Below are 24224 nucleotides of genomic sequence, written 5' to 3' on the forward strand. Positions count from 1 at the left end.
TACAATACTATATAGTGCAAGGCAGAAATGGGATGGGGTGCAATTTAGGTACAATTTACAGTAGGTGTACGAGTTGTAGTGCAAATCCTTTATCAATAAATATAAAGTGTGTTTGTGTGATCTAAAGTGTGGAGAGTGGGTGCTGCAGTGTGTTGTTTGTTTAAGTGAGTGTGTGCGTGTGGGTGTGTGTGCTGTGTGCATTTGATGGTTGTTGCATAGTGTTTATTGTTCGTTTAGCAGCCTGATGGCCTGGGGATAGAAGCTTCTTCTGAGTCTTTCTGTGCTCGCCTTAAGACTCCGGTATCGCTTGCCTGACCGCAGCAGTTCAAAGAGGCAGTTGTTCGGGTGGCTCGAGTCCTTAATAATTCTCTTAGCCTTCCCCCTGCACCGCTTGTTGTAAATGTTCTGGAGGGTGGGGAGCCCCCCTCCAATTGTGCGTTCGGCTGAACGTGTCACTCTTTGTAGTCTGCTACGGTCTTGTGCAGTGCTATTCCCAAACCAGGAGGTGATGTTGCCAGTCAGGATGCTCTCTATTGTACATGAGTAGAAGTTCCTAAGGACCTTCTGACTGACTTGGAACTTCCTTAGGCACCTGAGGAAGTAGAGGCGTTGTCGTGCCTTCTTCACAACACTGTCAATGTGTGTGGTCCATGTCAAGTCCTCGGATATGTGGGCTCCGAGGTACTTGAAACTGTTCACTCTCTCAACCGGTGCCCCGTCGATGCTGAGGGGGCTGTAGTCCTTGACCCCCGACCTCCTGAAGTCCACAATCATCTCTTTTGTTTTGCTGACGTTCAGGGAGAGGCAGTTCTCCTGACACCACTGTGCCAGATTTTCTACCTCTTCCAGGTAGGTCCTCTCGTCGTTGGCAGAGATCAGGCCCACCACTACTGTGTCATCAGCAAATTTGATGATTGTGTTGTTGTTCCGCTGTGCCACGCAGTCATGTGTGTACAGGGAGTAGAGGAGGGGGCTCAGAACACAGCCCTGGGGGGCCCCTATGTTGAGCGTGATGGATGAGGAGGTGCAGTTGCCTGCTCTTACCACCTGGGGTCTGCCCGTCAGGAAGTCCAAGACCCACTGGCAGAGGTCATAGTTCAAGCCCAGGTCCCTGAGCTTGGCTATGAGTTTGGAGGGGACTATGGTATTGAATGCTGAGCTGTAGTCGATGAACAGCATTCTCACATAGTTCCCCTGCCTCTTGTCCAGGTGTGATGCTGCTGTGTGCAGCACATGGGCTATGGCATCCTCCGTGGACCTGTTGGGGCGATATGCAAATTGCAGGGGGTCCAGGTTGATGGGGAGGGAGGAACAGATGTAGCCCTTCACTAGCTTCTCAAAGCACTTCATGGCTATGGAGGTGAGGGCTACAGGGCGGTAGTCGTTGAGGCAAGCGGGCGTAGATTTTTTGGGTACAGGGATGATGGTGGACTTCTTCAGACAGGTGGGGATGACAGCCTGTTCCAAGAACAGGTTGAAGATGTCAGTGAATACCGGGGACAGTTGGTCGGCACAGACTTTTAGGACGCGGCCGGGGATGCCGTCCGGTCCTGCTGCCTTCCTGATATTCACTTTTTTAAAGATCCGTCTCACCTCAGTTACCCTGAACCAGGGAGCGAAATTAACTTTTTGACTCACCGGCCAGTGGCGGGTAGATGGGAAGAGTCTACCCGCCAAGCATATTTCTTACCTGCCAAAATTTTTTTGATTTAAAAAAAATATATATATATATTTTATAAAAAATAAATTGAAATAAAATATATATTATATAATCATACTTGTAGTTGTATTATCTGCGAGACATCGCCACCACGCAATAAGTCAAAATGCTTGCTATCTGCAAACAGCTCCACTGTCTGTGTGTATACTTGAGTAGCCTCCAGCTCCAGCAAGGATTCTCCGGCCCTGCAGCTAGACTATATATTCAGCTAGACCCTACATTCAGCATGCAAGGATTCTCCGGCGATGCAGCTGGACCCTATTTTTAACGTTACGGATCTTTTGTCAAATCACATTCAACATGCCCTCAGCTAGAATACGCATTCAATCAATGTTATAAGACATTGATATCAGGAGCTATCTGTAGCTACTGCTAGCCCGGTAGATAACGTTAAGACAATTTAGTTTACTGGGACAGATAAGATCTAACGTGAGCTAGCTAAGCTAGCTAATGAGGGATCGGAGGTATTATGCACTCGAGTCGACTATTGCTGGAGCATTTGTTGATATCAGCAGCTATCAGTAGCTAGCCAGCTAGATACCGTTAGACAATGCCTCGTCATGTATTAAACTAAAAGTGAATAGTTGACTGGGTCATTGTTTAAACAGTAACGGTAGCTCAGCCCGCATATCGCAATGGTGGCGTTTCAGGAAGTAAACAAGCCAAATGAGAGCTTCCGATTGGTCATTTGCTTTCTTTCTCATGAAACCAGTCACGTCACTCTACTGTGATTGGACCGTTGACTTGAGTGCAATGTGGGACTTGTAGTTTTTTAACGATCTCGCGGCGGAGAAAAAAAAGACGAGAGCGGCTATAATCTGTACTCGCACAATCAAAATAAGAGTATCGTTATGAACTACACGTCTACACGCCACACGGCGGGCAGCCCTCTAAGTGTCAAGCGCCAAAGGTAAAAACTGACCGCCCCTGGCGGGCGGCAGGCTTTAGTTTCGGTCCCTGCCCTGAACACTGAGGCTGAGGTTACACCTTTCGTATCATTTCGTATTGTTTTCTTATACGTATCGCCGCGTATCGCCGTGACGTCATGCGCCTCGAGTCACACTTTCGTTTTTTTTCCGTTTTTGTCAGCCGAGCACACTGATGTAGTACACTGCCAAAGCAGTAGGTGGCAGTAGGTGGCAAACATGAAGGCAATTTCAACCAATCAGAACGAATGTGCCAATACACTTCCTGGTGGAAGCTCCAGCAAAGAAAATGTCAATAAGGCAGGCGCCTATGCCGCGCCACCATCTTGCAATGCAAGATGCACTCAATGCAGCAATAATTTTTCAGCAAAGCCTAATAAAAGTGCAATAAACAAAACGGATACATTCACTGTGTGTTCTGCCTGTCATTTGTTGATGAAACAAAACTAACATCAACACAAGTGACCACCAAGAGCGGATAGTTTAGTCTAAAAAACGATCGGTAGCATTGTTAGCTGCATGCTAACGTCAATGGAGTATGCCATTATAACAATATAGCATTGTGGCTAGAAGCTAACGTTAGCTCACGCTACTTAGCCAGCACGAAACTGATGATATCGCGAGCTATCAGTAGTTAGATAACATTAGAGACAACGCTGTGTGTATTAAACAAAGGTGAATAGATGACTGGGCCATTTTGTTTAATGCTTGTTAAGTTGAAAGAGGAACTCTGAGCTAACAGGGTCTGAATCCTGATAGCTCACGTTAGCCAGCTGCTCATGCAATCGGTAATGCTAGCAGAATGAATGGATGTAAACTTTATTTAACATATTGCATATGGGTACAATACAATACGGCTCAATACAAACAATTGTTAAGGGAATGCAGACTGTTGTAGCTTGGACTGGGGTCCTTATAACAATAACTTGACAACACATGGTAGCTGAAGCTATTTGGGACACGGAGCTCTGTCCCAAACACACACACTGTTGTCACCGGAAGGGCACGCGATGGTATCTACTGCGCATGGGCGTTTTCGCAACAACTGCTCCGTGCTGACTACACGCTGTTGTCGAAGCGTTTTTTTTGCGTATCTCCAAACGCAAACACAATTTTGCGTTTCAGCCGTATCCACAAAAAAACGCCAAAAAACGCATTTCTGTGTAGATAGGACATCAAACGTCGTCAAAAACGTATAAAAAAACGCCAGGAATACACTAGTCTAACCATAGCCTGAGTCTCCATCAGCAGCCCCCCCCCCCCCCCCCCCCATTGCCGTGGTTTGTAGGCTGGTGTTGTTATTTACAGCCTCAAACCTCGCATAGAAGGAATTGAGATCATTTGCTAAGGAGATGTCACTGTTCAGTTTGAGGGAGGTGCCTTTGTAATCTGTCATTGTTCTGAGGCCCTGCCACATGCCTCTAGAGTCAGCATGTTCAAACTGAAGTTCAACTTTATCCCTGTAACGCCGTTTTGCCTCTATTACTGCTCTCCTGACGTTGTATCTTGCCATCTTGTGTTCTTCCATGTTGCCTGTCACCAGCCCGTTGTTGTAGGCTGATGTGCGCACTTTCAGAGCCTCACGGACGGATTTATCTACCCAGGGATTTTGATTTGGGTAGATTCTAATTGTGGTAGAGGGGATTGTTTCTTCTACCAGAGTACAGACAAAGTCAAGCACCGTTTCAGTGTATTCGTTAATATTGGCTGTGTTATCACGGAATACCCTCCAGTCTGTGCATTCAAGTGCTCCAGTGATCCTCCTTACAGCCTTGACCACTCTGTGGAGGGCCTCCTTCTCTGCCCTGGTGCAGCTAGAAAACCACACCAGTAGTCCGTACGTGAGTACACTCTCCCTGTGGGAGTTTAGCCCATTTAAGCTTCCTCAGATAGAAAAGGCGCTGCTGTGCTTTGCCCACAGCAGAGGCAATGCTGATCCCCCAGGACAGGTCATCAGACATTGTCACGCCCAGAAACTTACATTTTGAAACCCTCTCCACCTCCTCATTCCCAATGAGGAGTGGAGAGTGGCTGAGGTCACCAGTCCTGCGGAAATCGATGATCATCTCCTTGGTCTTCGTGGGGTTGAGAGCAAGGTTATGACCATCGCACCACTCCACTAGTTGCTCAACCTCCCTCCTGTATGAGGTCTCATCATTTCCTCTGATGAGGCCAAGCACTGTTGTGTCGTCTGCAAATTTGACTATGAGGTTAGATGGAGAGGAGGAACAACAGTCGTGTGTAAAAAGTGTGTAGAGAAGTGGGCTGAGTACACACCCCTGAGGGGCCCCGGTGCTCATGGGCAGGGTGGGGGATGTGTGCTTGCCAATCCTGACATGTTGTGTGCGATTTGTAAGAAAGTCCAAGATCCAGTTGCATAGTGTGGTGTTCAGTCCGAGTTTGTGTAGTTTACTGTGAAGCTTGTTGGGTAGAATAGTGTTGAAGGCTGAACTAAAGCCAACAAAAAGGAGTCTACCATATGTGTGCCTGTGCTCTAGATGTTCCAGCAGAGTGTGCAGTACAATGGCAATAGCATCCTCTGTTGACCTGTTCTTCCTGTAAGCAAACTGGTTGTGGTCTAATGATGGCGGTATGGAGGCTTTTATGTGTTTCATGACCAGTCTCTCAAAGCATTTTGCGACAATGGGGGTGAGTGCCACAGGTCTGTAGTCGTTCAGGCCTGTGACTTTAGGTTTCTTTGGAACCGGGACTATTGTTGCTGCCTTAAGACATGCAGGAACCCAGGATGAGCCCAGAGACAGGTTGAAGATGGTGGTGAGAACTGGGGCTAGTTCAGCCGCACAGTCCTTGAGCACCCGTCCCAGGACTCCATCAGGCCCCGCCGCCTTCCTTGTGTTGATGTTTCGTAGACTGAGTCTAACCTCATGAGTGCTCAGGACTATGGTGGAGCCGTCAGAGGGGTCCTTGTTGTCCCTGTCAAAACGTGCATAAAAGATGTTTAACTCCTCCGCTAGGGGGGCGCTGCCGTTGACAGGGGGGGATGTTCTTCCCTTGTAGTCCGATATAGCCCTGACACCCTCCCATACCTGCCGGGGGTTGTGTTGAAGTGGGCTTCAATGCGGTTTTTGTATGACAGCTTAGCAGATCTGACTCCCTTTTTCAGGTCTGATCTCGCTGCACTGTATGCGTTGGTGTCACCTGATCTATGCGCTGCATTCCTGGCTCGTAATAGGACACAGGGATTAACGTACAATTCAATGAATGCTATCAATCAATCAATCAATCAATCAATCAATACAATTTATTTATATAGCACATTTAGACATGACACTTGTCAACCAAAGTGCTTCACATAGCTAAGAACAAAGAAAAGTATAGAATAGGGCGGCTGGGTGGCGCAGTGGGCAAGGCGCTCGCCACCAACGCAGGATATACTGGTATCGAGCCCAGCTCTCTGCGTTGCTTCCGGCTTGGCCGGCCGTCGTACTAACACAATTGGCAGTGTTAGAGGGTGGGAAAGCCGGTGGGTGGGTCCTGGTCGTTGTAAACAGCGACTCCTACAGTTCGGTCGGGGCGCCTGCTCAGCGAGGAAAGGATCTAAGGGGGGTAGTGTGATCCTTCCACACGTTACACCCTCTCAGTGAGAGTCCGCGCTGCTAGGTGAAAAAGAAGCGGTTGATTGGCTACACATGTGTCGGAGGAAGCATGTGATAGCCTCCACTCTCCCAGACCGACTGTGGGGGGTAGGTGCGCAGCGACCAGGAAGGGGATTGGGAATTGGCATAACGACTAACATTGGGATGGGAGAAAAACGGAGGAAAAAGGAGGGGGAAAAAGATCAACAACAAAAATGTTAAGAAAATTATAGAATAAACAGAAAGAAACAACCAACAGATAGACAAGGAAACAAAACCACACGTCAACAAGCATGCTAAATGTGCAACAAGTAATTTCTGAAGAAATGTGTCTGTTTTTTACCTGTTGCTGGTAAATGGTGGAGACCCATTTGGAGCAGCTTTCTGGGCAGGCGGTTGTGAATGTGTAGACATTCATAGCACAGCCAAGCTCACTCACCTCCACAAGAACAAATGAACCTATGGGAGAGAGGAGGAATGACCCAAGATTGTGTAAGGAGTTAATGTGGTAATAAGGAGTATATCGCTGTTGTCAGGCGAAAACCTTGCATCTCCTGGGTCAACTTTTCAGGAATTTACCTATCTCAAGCTCCACCCTGTTTTCTTGTTATTCCAATCACAACTGTTGCTTCCTTGGGTCAGTCCAAGTTTCAGAGAACTCAAGGAGCAGTAGAGATTCCTTGAGGGAAGCAATAGTTGTGATTGGAAGATCAAGAAAAGAGGGCAGGTTTGACATAGGTAAATTAAGAAAAACACATTTTAGGATTGACATGCATGCATTTTGGAGGTTCTTGTGTTTTGAATGTGTTTCACACTTGCTCACAACATAGAGAAACATGTTATTTTTAATTTCAAGTGAAAATGTCACCCAACAGCAGCAATCAATATGATGGATAGAGTACAAGTGGTATCAGAATCTCGACAAGCAGTTCATAATACTCACAGCCATCTTTGAGTGCCGCACAGTGAGTTCTGTCCAGGGCCAGCGGGGGGCGCACTACCTTCAGTCTCTCTGCCTTCTTCTGGGCTTTGGTCATCAGCAGCACATCTGAGAAAAGGAGAGCCATCACCTCCAGCTACATCATGCCACATCAGAGGAATCATGGAGAGTGGAGAGAGTTAAGACCTTAATTTTTAAAGATATATAACCGAGTACATAATGAATAAGTACATAGATATAACAAAGTACAGTACATAATGAATACATACATAGATATAACCAAGTACATAATGAATAAGTCCATAGATATAACCAAGTACATAATGAATAAGTACATAGATATAACCAATTACAGAATCAATAAGTAGATATAACCAACTACATCATGAATAAGTGGATAACCAAGTACATCATGAATAAGTCCATAGATATAACCAAGTAGTACATCATAAATAAGTCCATAGATATAACCAAGTACATCATGAATAAGTCCATAGGTATAACCAAGTACATCATGAATAAGTAGATAACCAAGTACATCACAAATAAGTCCATAGATATAACCAAGTACATCATAAATAAGTCCATAGATATAACCAAGTACATCATGAATAAGTCCAAAGATATAACCAAGTACATCATAAATAAGTCCATAGATATAACCAAGTACATCATGAATAAGTCCAAAGATATAACCAATTACATCATGAATAAATCCAAAGATATAACCAAGTACATTGTGAATAAGTCCATAGATATAACCAAGTACATAATGAATAAGTCCAAAGATATAACCAAGTACATCATGAATAAGTAGATATATATAACCAAGTACATAATGAATAAGTAGATATATATAACCAAGTACATAATTAATAAGTCCATAGATATAACCAAGTACATCATGAATAAGTCCATAGGTATAACCAAGTACATCATGAATAAGTAGATATATATAACCAAGTACATCATGAATAAGTAGATATATATAACCAAGTACATAATTAATAAGTACATATATATAACCAAGTACATAATGAATAAGTACATATATATAACCAAGTACATAATGAATAAGTAGATATATATAACCAAGTACATAATTAATAAGTCCATAGATATAACCAAGTACATCATGAATAAGTCCATAGGTATAACCAAGTACATAATGAATAAGTAGATATATATAACCAAGTACATAATTAATAAGTCCATAGATATAACCAAGTACATCATGAATAAGTCCATAGGTATAACCAAGTACATCATGAATAAGTAGATATATATAACCAAGTACATAATGAATAAGTAGATATATATAACCAAGTACATAATTAATAAGTACATATATATAACCAAGTACATAATGAATAAGTACATAGATATAACCAAGTATAATGAATAGTGGCACCATGCTCACCTTGCTGTCCTTCCTTCCTCGGATCTTTAAGCTCTCCTCTATGAGCAGCTTACGCATGACTCCAGGTCCCACCCCTCTGATGGGGCATGTTAAATCAAAATGGCAGATCTCTCGCACGTGCTATGAGAGACATCAACAATGAGTTATCACTGATAATACCACACATGTATATAAAATAGTATTATGAGAGAGCCTTGCTATAGAATTAATTTGTCTTTAAATCATAGTTAGCATATCTACAGATGGATTTGTCTCTCTGTCTATTGTTTACCCCTACTGCTGCTCCCTGACAACCTGCAGTCAGCAAAATGCCAGAGGGAAACTGATTAGGAACTATTGAGGGCGGCTAAGTGGCGCAGTGGGCAAGGCGCTCGCCACTAACGCAGGAGATGCTGGGTTCGAGCCCAGCTCTCGGCGTTGCTTCCGGCTTGGCTGGTCGTTCATACTAATACAATTGGCAGTATTAGGGGGTGGGAAAGCCGGTGGGTGGGGATCGGACGTTGTGGACAGCGACTCCTACGGGTCGGTTGGTGCGCCTGTACAGCAGAATCAGGAAGCAACGGGGGCAGCGTGAGCCTCCCACGCGTTACTCCTCGCCACTGAGAGATCGTGCTGTACAGGTGAAAAGATGCGACGGCTGCCTCCTCGTGTACCGGAGGGGACACACGTGATGCAAGGCTTCGTCCACATTGCAGCCGACCAGTGCGAGGCATGGTCTAGCAACGTTCGAGACAGGGGAGGGAAGAATTGGATAATAGGAAAAAATTGGGATGGGAGAAAAATTGAAAAAATGGGGAGAAAAAGTAGATAAACAAAAAAAGGACAGATGTTTTGATACATTATTACAAAAACAACGTCAGTGGCCTAGATGTCCATTGCCCTACTAGTCATCCTTAATCTGTCTCAAGCTAGAACGGCGTGGGAGGCTGCTGGTATGCAAATGCTGCCCATGTCCATTATTATTATTATTTTTTTTATCCACTTTTTCTCCCATTTTCTATATTTCCTCCCATCCCAATTTCGTATCATCCAATTCAACCCTCCCCTGTCACGGACGCTGTTTCTTGCCTCCCACAAGCCGGCTGCAATGTGGACTAAGTCATACATAGCACAAGTCCCCTCCGGTACTTGAGGAGGTAACAGCAGTCGCATCTTTTCACCTGCGCAGCTCGATCTCTCAGTGGCGAGGAGTAACGCGTGGGAGGCTCACGCTGCCCCCGACACTTCCTGATTCTACTGCGCAGGCGCACCAACCGACCTGTAGGAGTCGCTGTCCACAACGCCCGATCCCCACCCATCAGTTTCCCACCCCCTAATACGGCCAATGTGTATTAGTATGAACGACCAGCTAAACTGAAAGCAATGTGGAGCGCTGGGCTCGAACAGGCGAGCCCAGCGTCTCCGTCATTCGTGGCGAGCGCCTTGCCCACTACGCCACGTAACCGCCCCCCATGTCCATTATTTATATACACTTGAACTGGCTCCTGAAGACTCGATGCAATAGCTAATGTTAAAGGACAGGCATGGCGTTGCATCCCCTCACCAGGCTCCAACACCATTCAATAGGGCAAGTGTTCTAGAATTCAAAAACCATTATACATGTAGTTTCCCAAAATATAATCAGTTGTGTCTTCATACTATGTTGCACTGAGGAAATAGTTGCAAACTGTACATTGTTATCATCCACATTATAATGCATTTAACCCTTTCACTGCCACACTACTAAGGGTTAACACTTTCACTACCACACTGCAGAAGGTTAACCATTTCACTACCACACTACACAGAAGGTTAATCCTTTCACTACCACACTAAAAGGGTTAACAGTCTGTAGTGTGGTAGTGAAACGTTAACCTTCGGTAGTGTGGCAGTGAAAGGGTTAATAGACCCTGTGCTATCTAAGTTGCCCAGGTAAATGCGGAACTGACCGATGAGACGCATACATTTTGATACAGTGTACAGTTTGTAACCGTTTCCTCAGTAGAACGTACACTACAGTATGAATATTATACTGATAATACTGTGACCGTTCCTGTTTTAGAAAACGTCGTGGTTTTTGAAGACTAAAACACTTGCCCCATTGGATTGGATTGGAGCCTGGTGAGAGGACGGAGTGCTACGTTTCTCAATACTAAGGTCATCAGTGAAATGATGGCCTGTACTATTCAACATCATGCCAGACAATGTTTTAATAGAGCCTGGATGAAAAACAACAACAAAGTGAACCCGTCCTTTAACTCAGCCTACTATGTGTTAGACATCTTTAATCTGTCGGGTAAAGCAGGTGCAAAGAAGATGACTGATTCTCTTCTTTATTGGTTTTGCTCTCCAATAAATATTTGTATCTTAATGGGGCAGTTCACACAACAAAAAAACATATTTTCCCTGTGTTATTTGCTTTTTGGTGAAGTGCCCCTTTAAGCCAATTGTTCCTGCATCTGACCTTTTATAAATGACTATGAATGAATGAATGAATGAATGAATGAATGAATGAATGAATGAATGAATGAATGAATGAATGAATGAATGAATGAATGAAAACTTTATTTAACAGATTGCAGAATGGGTACAATACAGTACGGCTCAATACATACAATTGTTAAGGGGATGCAGACCAGAGAAAGACTTTCGTCTTGTTTACATCAGGGTCCCCCATTTTCAATTCATAGTGACATTTATGACATCATACACAACATACATGACATGACATTATGGCATAGGGACATACATGACATACAGGTATTTAGTACTGTTACATTTGTGACATATACGATATGCAAATATACAGTACTGTTACCCATAGATCCTGACAGAGTATATACATATGATGGGGAGGGGACTGTACATTAGGAGGGGGTGGGTGGGTGGGAGAGAAATATACATATGGTGGGGAGAGAATATACATACGGTGGGGAGGAGACTGTACATTAGGAGGGGGTGGGTGGGTGGGAGAGAAATATACATATGGTGGGGAGAGAATATACATACGGTGGGGAGGAGACTGTACATTAGGAGGGGGTGGGTGGGTGGGAGAGAAATATACATATGGTGGGGAGAGAATATACATACGGTGGGGAGGAGACTGTACATTAGGAGGGGGTGGGTGGGTGGGAGAGAAATATACATATGGTGGGGAGAGAATATACATACGGTGGGGAGGAGACTGTACATTAGGAGGGGGTGGGTGGGTGGGAGAGAAATATACATATGGTGGGGAGAGAATATATACATGCGGTGGGGAGGAGACCGTCTATTAGGAGGGGGTGGGGGTGGGGGGGTTTGGACATTTACGGTGGCCAGTTTAGAATTGCAGCCTCCCGTAGGTGCTCTTTAAGAGCGGTTTTGAATGTGGGTAGTGATTCACATTGCTTTACAGCTTTGGGTAGGGCGTTCCACATTGATGTGGCATAATTGCGAAACGTGTTTAGTCCCTTGTTTGAGCCGAATCTGGGTTTAACATGATTTGTTGAGCTTCCTCTGGTGTTGTGGTCGTGGTATTCACTGACCTTTAGGAAGTATTTTGACATGTACATGGGTACCTTAGTCGTATAGTGTATCTTGTAGACCAGGCCCATTGCAAGTTGCTGTACTCTGTCGTCTACTCTAAGCCATCGTAGGTTGTCAAAGTGGGCAGGGGTGAGGTGGGTTCTAGGGGTAAGGTCAAGTAGAAGTCTGACCAGTTTGTTTTGTGATGTTTGTAATCTTGTTTTTAGCGCCTTTGAGGCGCTGGTCTTGACTGGTCTATCCTTATGTTGTGGCACAGCTTGATATCTCAACCTGCTTGTAAACAAAGAAGGTGATCTTTTACCTTATCTATTTCCTCACTGATCCCCTCCACTTCATATCCCTCCACTCTCTGGGCAGAGATGGACAGAGCGAGCTCCTCGTCCTTCAGTCTCATGTAGTCATTGACGCTCTCCAGAAAAACATTAACGCTAGACAGCTGGAGGGGAGCGAGAAGAGAGAGAGCAGTGCTGTCAATGGAGGTTTCCTCTTACTGTCAACTCACTAGTCTACTATTTACTAAATTTGGGTAGTCGACTACCCCCCCCCCCCCCCCGAATGCAAAAAAAACATAATAATAATAATAAATAATAAATATATATATAGCCTATATATTTTTTCCGAGGGTCGACTGAAGGCTCCTTGTCCTCTGCGAAAGCATGCAATTGGTCCACTGATGGATACATCTTGATATTGTCACAATCATGGCGAGAGCCGCCATCTCTCTACCTACTTCCACGCCCTTATATGGGCAGCTTCCGACGCCATCTATCAGCCCAGCTGGAGTCGTCAGCTCATCAACGGTCCGGATATTAACCCTGCGGATCCTGTTCCTGATGGTCCCAGTGTTATCCTAACTACCCGAGGTACGAGGACATACTTAGCCTTGCCTGCTCTGTCTGTACTGCCTGCCATGTCCTACCCTCTGTTCTCCCTGTGCCCAGGACCACCACTCCCGGCCGACGCTGTCTCCTGACGTACTACCTGCCTGGACATTCCTGAGGAACTCTAGCAAGAGTTACTACTCGTCCAAAGTCGCACATTCTTGTATATTCTCTACTGCCTTGTCTGCTTGGTACCCAAAGGAATTAAAACTTGATTTGATTTGATTTATGGAAAATTGCAAGACAAAAGAATCCAAAGGATGACATGAAAAGTGCGAACACTTAATTCCATCATGGTCCCAAAGATGTTTAAAAACAAACAGACAAACATATAACATGTAACCAATAAATAATCACCTACATTCACTATGTGCCAATGACCTACACCTGGGTACCACCATTGGTCACCTACCTCCCATGGCTAAGCGCTAGTATTGTCTGTGAGCCATGTTTTGACCCTTCTTTTAAAAAGAGGTTGGCTAGCTATGCTCTTTATCTGCCTATTCCAATTCGCTGCTCCACTGAACTTATTGGCGCACTTGCCCAGGTCCGTTTTATACCTGGGCAGGCACAGGTCTGTTAGGCTGGCCCTAGTGTGGTGACTGTGACCTTCTCCACTCCTCTTAAAGTGCTCTGCCAAGTACCCTGGAGCCCTACCGGTATGGACCACCCTGAGCTGGAACTGAATCGACCTGGCCTCTAGGGGGAGCCATGTTGCCTTCCTACTTGGTCCCTTGGTCCCAGACCTAGTACTACCCTGACCAGTTTATTCTGTGAGATCTGGAGATTGTCCTTCAGTGCTTTAGTTAGGCCCTCGTCCTTCAGTGCTTTAGTTAGTTATTTGAAGTGTGTATAGCACTTACTACAATAAAGTTGCAACTGTTATATCACAGCCCGACAAAATACGATTTTATAGCATAAATCTGGGGGGGAATGAAAAAGGTGTAGTGGTGCCTGAGTGAGAGCGTCCTCACCATGCCTCTGAGTGCAGTCTGGACATGTGGGTCCTGGCTGGTCTTCAGGACAGCCTTGAGCAGCAGGGGGTACTTGGTGATCCGCTGGTGGGGTTTAGCCTGCATGTCCCCCATACGCATCCTCTCACACAAAGGGTGAGTCTCCACCCACTGGAAAGGACAATATAATAATAATAATAATAATAATAATAATAATAATAATAATAATAATAATAATAATAATAATAATAATAATAATAATAATAATAATAATAATAATAATAATAATAATAATAATATATAGAGTATTATTATTGCTACTATTATTAGTATTATATAATATAATAAGCATATAATTATGATGACTTATAGCACTTATCTAAAAACAGAAAACCACAGACACAAGGAATAATAGTGATCCATGTTAAAAAGAGCAACACAAAAGGAGTTAATGTAAATTAAAGGGGAACTATCTTATAAATGGCCTTTTTGAGTGTTTAGCATTGTTTCCTAGCTATGTGAACTTATATTAATAGGATATATGTCTCTAATTCTCATATTGGCGCATTCTTCCAATTCTCCTCTCACAATATTCACCCTCACTGAACTGAGTCATTTGAAAATGTGATGATTTGTGATGTCAGAGAGACACAGCTGCATGATAATGGCGAGGTACAAGATGAGCTGCACACAGTGGCTGGACCTGGACCTGCAGCCCAGGCTCAAAACGGCTCCAGATCTTGAGGTAGAAAAATGCTGTTTTTGAGGACTTGATTAGAAATACAGAACAATGAATAAAAAAAAATATATATATTACAGAGGTGTTCCATAGACTCACAGGAATTGTGTAAAAGTGCCCAAATAGTGAAAGAAATAGTAAAATAGTTCCCCTTTAATAGAAAATAAGAAACTAAATAAAAATGAAAGGGCAGAAAAAAACATCAAACCAGACAGAACATTTTAAGAGTTGGAAAGTGATTTAAAAGATAACGCTGATTTAGTCCCTAAGTCCCACAAAGATGCAAACACAAGGACACAAGCATATTGAAGTTACATCAGATTGTCATTGATAACCTCGCAAAGTTCTATTGTGTAGAAAAATGCTCGCCTTGCAGGTTCTCCCTTGATGGGCTCTTGGCAGTAAGATATGCTCACATAATAGAAAAGTGGAATGATTGAGTCATTGAGAGACAAGTGGCAGTCCTTCAAGAAATTACAGAACACCCACAGGGTTATGGAAATGACCCGAAACACAACACCACCATCAATAACAGGAAAGCTATTCTTTTACGCCATGCAGCATCAAGTATTGTAATGTGTGTGTGTGTGTGTGTGTGTGTGTGTGTGTGTGTGTGTGTGCGTGCGTGCGTGTGTGTGTGTGTGTGCGTGCGTGCGTGTGTGTGTGTGTGTGTGTGTGTGTGTGTGTGTGTGTGTGTGTGTGTGTGTACGTGTGTGTGTGCGTGCGTGCGTGCGTGCGTGCGTGCGTGTGTGTGTGTGTGTGCGTGCGTGCGTGCGTGCGTGCGTGTGTGTGTGTGTGTGCGTGCGTGCGTGCGTAAAGCGCTTTGGATAAAAACGCTATATAAATGCAGTCCATTTATTTTTGTGTGTGCGTGCGTATGTACACGTGCATGTGTGTGTGCATGTGTGTGCGCATGTGTGTGTGCAATGCATGTGTGTGCCAGGGGCGGATTTAGGGTTGTAGGAGATCCGGGGCTTAGCCCAGATGGGCCCCCTTTTTTTCTTTTTTTTTGTAATATTTTTCTTTTTTTTTGGCAGGCAAGGGGTGGTTTGAAGGGGTTTGGTTTGGAAGATCCACGACAGATCTTTTTTGAATTTAATGAACCTGTACGTGCAATTTCCTGCAATATAGAGCCTTCAATCTTGACCAATAAAGCTGCTCTTTTCACTATAAAACTCAGTTAACCATAACGTAGTTATGGTTAGATTTATATATTGGGGGGGATATATCATATTTTTCATATAATCAAAAAGTGGTGGAGCAAGATCATACCTTTGCTCCCCCAAGTTCAATAGTGGGAGAGCAGAGATGCTCCGAATGCTCTTATGGCCAGGCGTCTATGATTCACTGATACAAAGTAAAATAGTGCAGTGCAATAAAATAGTTTGTAAAATAGAATAAAATAATGCAATAGTGCATTGCAATAAAATAGTTATCATCGTATTTTTTCGGGAGGCCGGTAAGGAGTGCATTACAGTAGTCGAGTTGGCTTGAGATAAAGGCATGGATCTGGTTTTCAGCGTCCTTTTGATTTATAAATGGCCGTACTTTAGCTATGTTTCTAAGGTGGAAGAATTAAGTTTTTGTCAACTTGTTGATTGTGATTTAAAGCTTAGGTCTGAGTCTACCATGACACCAAGACTTAACTCACTCAAATACAGTTAGCAGCTGGATAGACCACAGATGGAAATTAGCTTCTTCTAAATCTGGTGCAAACATATTTTCATGTAACAATGATGAATTGTAAAAAAAAAAAAAAAAAAAAAAATATTTTTATTCATTTTTTTTTAAAATAGATTCAGGGCTTTTCAGAATACATCCGGGGCTTGAGCCCAGGTAGCCACCCCCTAGCTCCGCCCCTGGTGTGTGCGTGGGAGTGTACGTGTGTGTGTGTGAATGCATGCAGGGCCAGTCTGTATTGTGTACCTGGAGGTAGGTGAGGAAGTGAGGACTTGTCTCCATCTGTCTGCGTGTGAACTCCACTGTGCTCTCCTCCTCCCAGCAGTACGGCACATAGCAAGAGAAACGCTCATGGAACTAAAGGAGAAATGGGGAAAGAAAGGGAAAAGAAATTAAAGATTATATGAGGATACTTCTTAAATTCTTAAAAGATGTCTCTTAATATGTTCTACTGAGGAAACGGCTGCAAACTGCACGTCATATCAAACATTATAATGATGAGTTTCATAGGCCAGTTATAGCACAAGGCCTATGAAACTCATTATAATGTTTGATACATCTGATTATACTGCAAGCTTCCTATTTTGGAAAAGCCCCATTGGACTGGATTGGAGTCTGGTGAGAGGATGCAGCACAGTGCTAAGTTTCTCAATACTAAATAATAATACACATTAGCACCTTTCATACAAGAATTGCAGCTCAAAGTGCTTCACAGCAGTAAAAGAAAGACTAAAAATTAGCACAGAATTGGTATAAAATTTGCACAAAAGTGCAGACATAAAATAAGTTAGAGAGAGAGAGAGAGAGAGAGAGAGAGAGAGAGAGAGAGAGAGAGAGAGAGAGAGAGAGAGAGAGAATTAAGTACATTTGCTGAAATACAGTTGCTCTTAATTTTCTCACTTGCTATGTGAGAATGTTAGTTATTATGTTCTCAATGCCCCTTGCATTGTATGAGTTGTGTGGAAGAGTTTGCTAGTTCTAGTGCTACCCCTTTGTACATTGTGGCTGTGTCTGACAAAAGTTAACAATAAATAATGGTATTAGGAATGAATGAATGAATGAATGAAAACTTTATTAACAGATTGCAGAATGGGTACTGTAACTGAGGGGTACAATTCCCTGACTGTATTGCTAGATATGATACTTACTACCACTACCTTTGTACTTAATATTCGGCCACCCAGTACTCGGCATAAATATATTATGATGAACACTGTCACGTAGATGAAACGGATCCAACACAAATGTACGAATTAGAAATAGGTCTTTATTTCTACACAGCGATGGTGTGTAGAGCAAGCACTTCATCAAATCAATCACATTTATGAATGGGAATTAGTATGCACTTTTATGGCAAGAGTATTCGTCGGTATATCAATAGAGAATGTCCAATCTCTGAAGGCGCAGGTGGTACATATACGACCTGGAATAGTTAAGGAATAACAGCAATGATACTTTAATGATTATAGACTGGATACACTAGGGGGGGTTAATCCGGTCGCTTGTAAGCCGACAGGAGTAGGAAGGGGGGGGGGGGGTAGAGTCCGGCTGCCTCATCCGGCCAAGGGTATCCCAGGTGAACCCACTGTAGTGCCGTTCAATGCGCCGGCGATCCTTGGACCGCAGATGAAAGCAGATGGACTCTTTGTGGGCCGGCGTCCTCCGGTCCACGGAGGAGAGACGTGAAGCGACCTCGTCTTGCAGAGCGTCTCCTCACCTTGCGTCCTCTCCAGGGGGGGGGGTTCCAACACACGGCAGTGTCGGGGGTCTTTATCCATGGAATAATCAACGTATACAAAGCATAATCCGTGCCTGGGAAGGCGGGCTGTCGTCGGTAGAATAATCCGGTATACAGGTCCACTCGCTCGTCGGCTCTGGGGCTCCTCGGGTGCAATCTCACATGGGGTCGATCATCCTGGATAAACAGCCAGTTTTCTGCCCGAAACGATGGGGTGCTGACTACGGTAGTATTCTCACCGCACGAAGCACTATATATTAACAGACTATTATTAGCTTAATAGACTACGTCCAACTCGACGATATAGTGCCAAATATGACTATTCAAATATTAATATACACGATGTCTCAATACCGATGGTAGGCCGAACTTGGCCTTACTCCCACACGTGGCGTCGCGGGGAGGCTTTACGTCTGTCACTCTATTGGAGGGTAAGAAACTGGACTGAAAAGAAAGTCCTACTTTAGTAGCGCAGTATATATACGCTCTATGAACAAATAGTCCCATTAGTGGTGCGGTAGCCAGATTCCTACGCGGAACTAGGACTTGTTCGTACATGTTGAGCGGTACGTTTGAACTGGGTCTGGGGGGGTATGGCAGCCTGGCACCAAGGTCTCGACCAATAGTAGAATGGAGACTATTATGGGATGTTCAGTAGGCTAGAATGGATATTCAATGCATATTGTACAAGGAATATACAAGGGATATCAGGGAATATTAGAGAATATACAAATACAATTAAATATATATATATAATAAATATATATATTCGGTTTAATCTGGCCCTTCACAACAGCCACCCCCTGATTGGTCCCAGACCTAATCGGTTAAGCAGAGACAGATTAATCGCGTTGTCTATTTACACATAAGGGTTTGCTGTAGGGGTCAGTCAACTTCACAAAGTCATAGGGTTATAGGGTCATGGTCATCATCGATTGTGTCTGGGAGTCGGGGCAGTTCTATGAGCCTCGCCACGGGACGGGTGTAAGTGCGACCCTGGACAAGCACTTCAGCTGCTCGGACCTTGCCGTCGGCACCGGTGATCACTTTGCTTACGCGGCCGGCCGGCCACATAGCTCTGGGCAGTGATTGATCAATAATCATGACGACTGTTCCTTCTGTCAAATTGTCTCTCTCCTTTACCCACTTCTGGCGGGTCTGTAGAGACGGTAGGTAGTGCAGTAGGAATGTCCTTTGTTGTGCACTCTCTATGGTGGGGTCTGCGGAGATAACAGTGCTCAATCCACAGAACACAGGCTTCTTATTCTCAGCCTCCTCTGGACTTGCTTCCCTCGGGATAGGCATGGGCCACTGTCCTTCCGGGAGTCTTGGGAATGCGGGGCCGTCACTGTAAGCATTGTGACGGGTGAGGTCATCTAGGGGCATCCCCCGGGTGATGACGTCAGCTGGGTTCTGTTTTGTATCAACGTAGCGCCACTCTGTTTCTCCGGTTAACTCTTCGGTTAAGTCTTGAATCTCGGTGACTCTGACTCCCACGAAGACTTTGTACTTGCATGAGTCCGATTTGATCCAGGCGAGTACTGTCGTGGAATCTGACCACAGGATTGTTCTAGACACCGGTATGGTGAGCTCACGTTGGATGAGCGTGGCTAGGTGCGCTCCGGCTAGGGCTGCGCAGAGCTCTAGACGTGGGATAGATTGTTGCTTGCGTGGGGCTATTCTCGAGCGGGCGAGGACAAATGCTGTGTAGATCTCTCCCCCCTTTTCTTGGGCCCGCAAGTAGGCTACTGATCCGTATGCGACCTCTGAGGCATCACTGAAGACGTGTAAGTCCATTTTACATGTCTCTGGCCTCACCGTGGGTGGGAAGTAGCTTCGGCGCATATTAACGCCTGGGAGTGAGTGGAGCTCCATCTCCCACTCTCTCCAGGTGGATGCAAGGTGTGCGGGAATGGGGTCGTCCTAGCCCTGGTCCTTGTCCCACAATGCTCGTACAATCATTTTTGCCCTGGTGGTGTACGGTAGAATACATCCTAGCGGGTCATATTGTCGGGCGAGTGTTGTGTACACACTCCGTCTGGTGGTCGGCGCCGCCGCCGGCCTTCCCTGCTCCGTAGTCAGGGGCTTGTGTCTGTAGTGAAGCGAATCTGTTTTGAATCGCCACACCAATCCCAGGGTCATCTCCTGGGCTTCTCCCGGGATTGTAGCCATCCAGGTCTCGCTGCTGGTTGCCTTGTCCTCGGAGGAGAGGCTGCGCAGTACTTGCGGATCGCTGCTGGCCCACTGCCTGAGATCAAAGCCGCCTTTGATCAATGAGGCGCAGAGTTTAATCAGGAGAGCCTCGGCTTCTTCCTGGGTTGAAAGGCTTTGTAGACAGTTGTCTACGTAGAAGCTGTTCTTTACGCTGTGTCGGACCTCTTCGTCCGCTGCTGGGTCCTCTGCTACATGTTTCTGTAGTGCAAATGTAGCACAGCAGGGGCTGCACGTCGTTCCGAAGGGGAGGACTTCCCATTGGTAGATGGCTGGGTGCTCATCTCCTGGCTTCTCTCTCCATAGGAACCGTAACAGGGGCTTGTCCTCCTCTACTAATCTCACCTGCAGGAACATTCCTTTAATGTCCCCGCTGATGGCCACCTTTTCCTGGCGGAAGCGGAGTAGAACGCCGAGTAGGGAGGGGCCGAGTGTGGGACCGGGCAGTAACTCTTTATTCAGATTTTGGGATCCGATCTGGTAGCTGCAGTTAAATACTATGCGGTCTTTACCGTTGTGATGGACCTTGTGGTGAGGCACGTACCACGATTCAGTGGTCTGGTCAGCCTCTTTAATGTCCATCTTTGTGACGTGTCCCGCTGTGATGAGCTTCTCAATCTCAGCGCGGTATACACTCTCTTGGGCGGGGTTCTTGGCTAAGCGCCGCTCCGTGTTCAGCAGGTACCGTTCTGTGGCGTCTGTCTTGGCGTGGAAAGTAGGCATTCCTTCTCGCCGCAGGAGTGGCGTGGCGTATCTCAACACGCCGTTGACCGGGACTCTCTTGGTCCCTGTCTCGAGGAGGTGAATGGCGTAAATGTCATCTTTAGAGCGAATGTCTTTCTTTCCGTTCTTAAAGGGCATTTGTTCCAAGGTCCATAGCCGCTCTACGTGTTGCAGGAGTGCGGTTTGTCCCTCTGTGACTCGGGAGTGGAGACATCTAGTGGCTGTACTTCGGTTGAGAGATTTGGCGAGCGGGCCTTGGAGAGTCCATCCCAAACGGGTCTCGACTGCTGCAGGACAGCCTCGGGGTCCGGTATGAACCCGGTCTATCGGGACAATGAGGTCTGCATGGTCGGAGCCTATCAACAGGGTCGGCATAGCATTGTCTATGAGCGGGATCGGTAACTTGCGCAGATGTACATATTTCTCCATCAGCTTGGCGACGGGGTATGTGTACCGCGACAGTCCTATTTCTTGGCTGGTGAAAGCGTCTGTAATCTGGTACCGTCGCTCAGGCTGGCCGCTTGCTGCGATAGAGAATGAGACATTCTCGCCCTTTATCGTCTTCAAATCTCGTCTTATTGTCCGAATTGTCATTTGGGTTTCGCTTCCCCGCAGCCCTAGCTGGGCCGCAGCGGAGGCGAGCAGAAGGGTCTTCTCTGACCCGTCATCGAGGACGGCGTAAGTGTCCAGGACTTTATTCTGGTAGCTTAGTGTCACACGCACTACTTTTAGGAGTACTCGGGCTCCACTGCTGCTGGCGGGATCGATGTACATGACGCTCGCTTTGCTGCTGGATGGTGCGGGTGAAGGGCGCCGTCTGTTACTGTCGTGAAGTATGTCCAGATGGGCTCCATCGCACTTGGTGCACCTTTTCTTTAAGCGGCATTCGGCTGCCATGTGTGAGCGCGCACAGCGAAAACAGCGCTTGTTGGACTTTATCCATTGACTTGCTTCCTCCGCGTTCAGCTTGGGGAAGGAGTCACATTGCGCTAGCCAGTGTTCTTTCTCACAGTAGGGGCACACTATCTTCCACTTCTCCGTTCTGGAGGGGGTACTGTGGCTCCTGCTGCTCGGTACTGACTCCGATTGGTGCATCACAGTCACCGATCTTCTTCCATCATTTAGTCGTCTGGTTCCTTCTCTGGAGCCAGGGGTGCTCCGTCCGAATGTATCTAGCCGTAGGCTGCTGACTTCTCTCGCCAGGAAGTCTGCTAGATCGAGGAGGTTCGGTTCGGGGCCATTCGGGTCTCGGTGGTCTCTCTGCCGCCTAAAACGCTCCTGTCGAGCGGGCGGCAGCTTCTCCAAGATCCTTTCCACATTTGAGTTGGCGTAAAGTTCATGCCTCCCCTTCTCTCTCTGCGCTCCCAACATCCCTACCAGGGACTGCACTCTGATGGACAGGTCGTCCAGTGCTCGATTGTCTATTGCTGGGGGTAAGCGGTCGATGTGTCGGATCTCCTGGATCACGTAATCCCATATGCGCCCATACCTCTGGTCCAATGCTACCAGCGCTGCTGTGTATGGGGTGGTGGAAGTCGCGTAGGCGAGCGCTATATTATGTGCGCGGGGTACCTTTAAGTGCTTCAGTAGGATGGCGTATTTATGGCGTTCATCCAATACATCCACCAACATGGTCTCCAGACACATGCGGAGTTCTGTATACTGGGCCCGGTTCTCTTGGGTGAAGTCGGGTACCATAGGCGTGCCAATGTATGACGCTGACTGTGGATACATCGGCGAGCGTTGGGGGAGAGGCCTCCTAGGCGAGTCTCCTCCCGCTCCTTGGTATGGGCTGGTACCGGCAGTGTACCATGGCCCGCTTGTCCAGGTGCTGTTCCTCGGTGCGGGTCGTGCGTCGTGCTCACCCGTGTATAGAGTCGGGGGTCTGTAGCGCAGCTCCGCGGGAGTATAGCCTGGGCTGTACCGGACCTCCTGGTCCGGTAGAGTACTGTGCTGTCGTCGGGCGTGGTTCTCCTCCTCTTCCTCTTCGTCTTCAGTTAGGTCATCCAGTGCTTGTAGTCTCTGGTTTAGCCTCTCCACAGGATCTGCTGCTCCTTCCCGGTTGCTAGGTCTCGCTTGGACCGGTGGGGGGAGGTGGTCTGTGGGGGGTATAGACCTCGTCTGTTGGTCAAGTTCAGGGTTGTTTACTCGGCTAGGGGATGCCGCCCTGGAGGTGTGTCTAGACGAGTTCCTGGAGCCTCTGGCGGAGGGAGAGGGTGTTGTCCGTCTGATCAGCTGTTCTATTAGTTGCGCTTGCTGTCTGTCGCGCTCTGCGTCCCGTAGAGCACCAGCAGCTGCTCGCTGGCTGTCTGATCGGTCTCGGGCCACATTCTCTTCCCTCTGAATGCGTCTTATTTCTAGACGTATATGCTCTTCTTCGCTCCGCTGCTGGATCTGCAGTCGGTCGCGTTCAGCAGCGGCGTTCAGGCTGATGAGGAAGGCCTGCTGTAGGGTCCTCTCTGCCTCGCTGGGAGAAGGCGGTTGTATAGGGGAGCCTTCCCTTGGGGTACTCCTTGCGGAGCCTTGGAGCTCTATCTCCACGGTGCTCTCCCCGTCTTCTTCCGTGCCGAGTTCTCTCTCGGTAGCGTTGTATTCCTCCCGGGACTCATCGGGGACTACTTCTTCAGTACTGGCGGGGTGTGAAGTCATGTCTGGTTCCCACTGGTCCCCACCGTGAACTTGGTCAGTTACATTAGAACCCGTAGGGGCCTCTATGGTCGGGGTAGTCTGGGCGTTGGGGTTAGACATACTTTTACTTTCTAGTTTTACCGCGTTTACTGTTAGTAGAAGACTAGGTTGTTGACTGACAGCGTAAGCCTCTAAGTACTGAGGGAGCCGTCGTTCGCGCTGCGGGCGTTGGTTAGGAGGATCGTTTCGTGGAGTGTTCATCATAGGCCATTTCAATATTAATAACACTATATTAATATTACACTGATTACCCTCCGGCTCGAAGGACCAATTGGAGCTGAGGGGTACAATTCCCTGACTGTATTGCTAGATATGATACTTACTACCACTACCTTTGTACTTAATATTCGGCCACCCAGTACTCGGCATAAATATATTATGATGAACACTGTCACGTAGATGAAACGGATCCAACACAAATGTACGAATTAGAAATAGGTCTTTATTTCTACACAGCGATGGTGTGTAGAGCAAGCACTTCATCAAATCAATCACATTTATG

The 24224-nt window shown here is 46.2% G+C and overlaps 1 protein-coding gene across 2 annotated transcripts in view; it reads right to left on the reverse strand.

Annotated features, from left to right (window-relative positions):
- Nucleotides 1-24224, reverse strand: part of plekhg6 (pleckstrin homology domain containing, family G (with RhoGef domain) member 6) — a 67977-nt gene that overhangs the window by 19306 nt on the left and 24447 nt on the right. For both annotated transcript variants that reach the window (XM_084336113.1, XM_084336114.1), the window contains exons 8-13: nucleotides 16609-16719; nucleotides 13965-14114; nucleotides 12411-12545; nucleotides 8603-8722; nucleotides 7186-7318; nucleotides 6586-6701 (exon numbers count right to left, since the gene is read on the reverse strand). In XM_084336113.1, the coding sequence (XP_084192239.1) occupies nucleotides 6586-6701; nucleotides 7186-7318; nucleotides 8603-8722; nucleotides 12411-12545; nucleotides 13965-14114; nucleotides 16609-16719 (765 nt within the window). The remainder of the gene's footprint in view (nucleotides 1-6585; nucleotides 6702-7185; nucleotides 7319-8602; nucleotides 8723-12410; nucleotides 12546-13964; nucleotides 14115-16608; nucleotides 16720-24224) is intronic.

Source organism: Notolepis coatsorum (assembly GCF_963971535.1).
Source record: "Notolepis coatsorum genome assembly, chromosome: 19".
NCBI lineage: Eukaryota > Metazoa > Chordata > Actinopteri > Aulopiformes > Paralepididae > Notolepis > Notolepis coatsorum.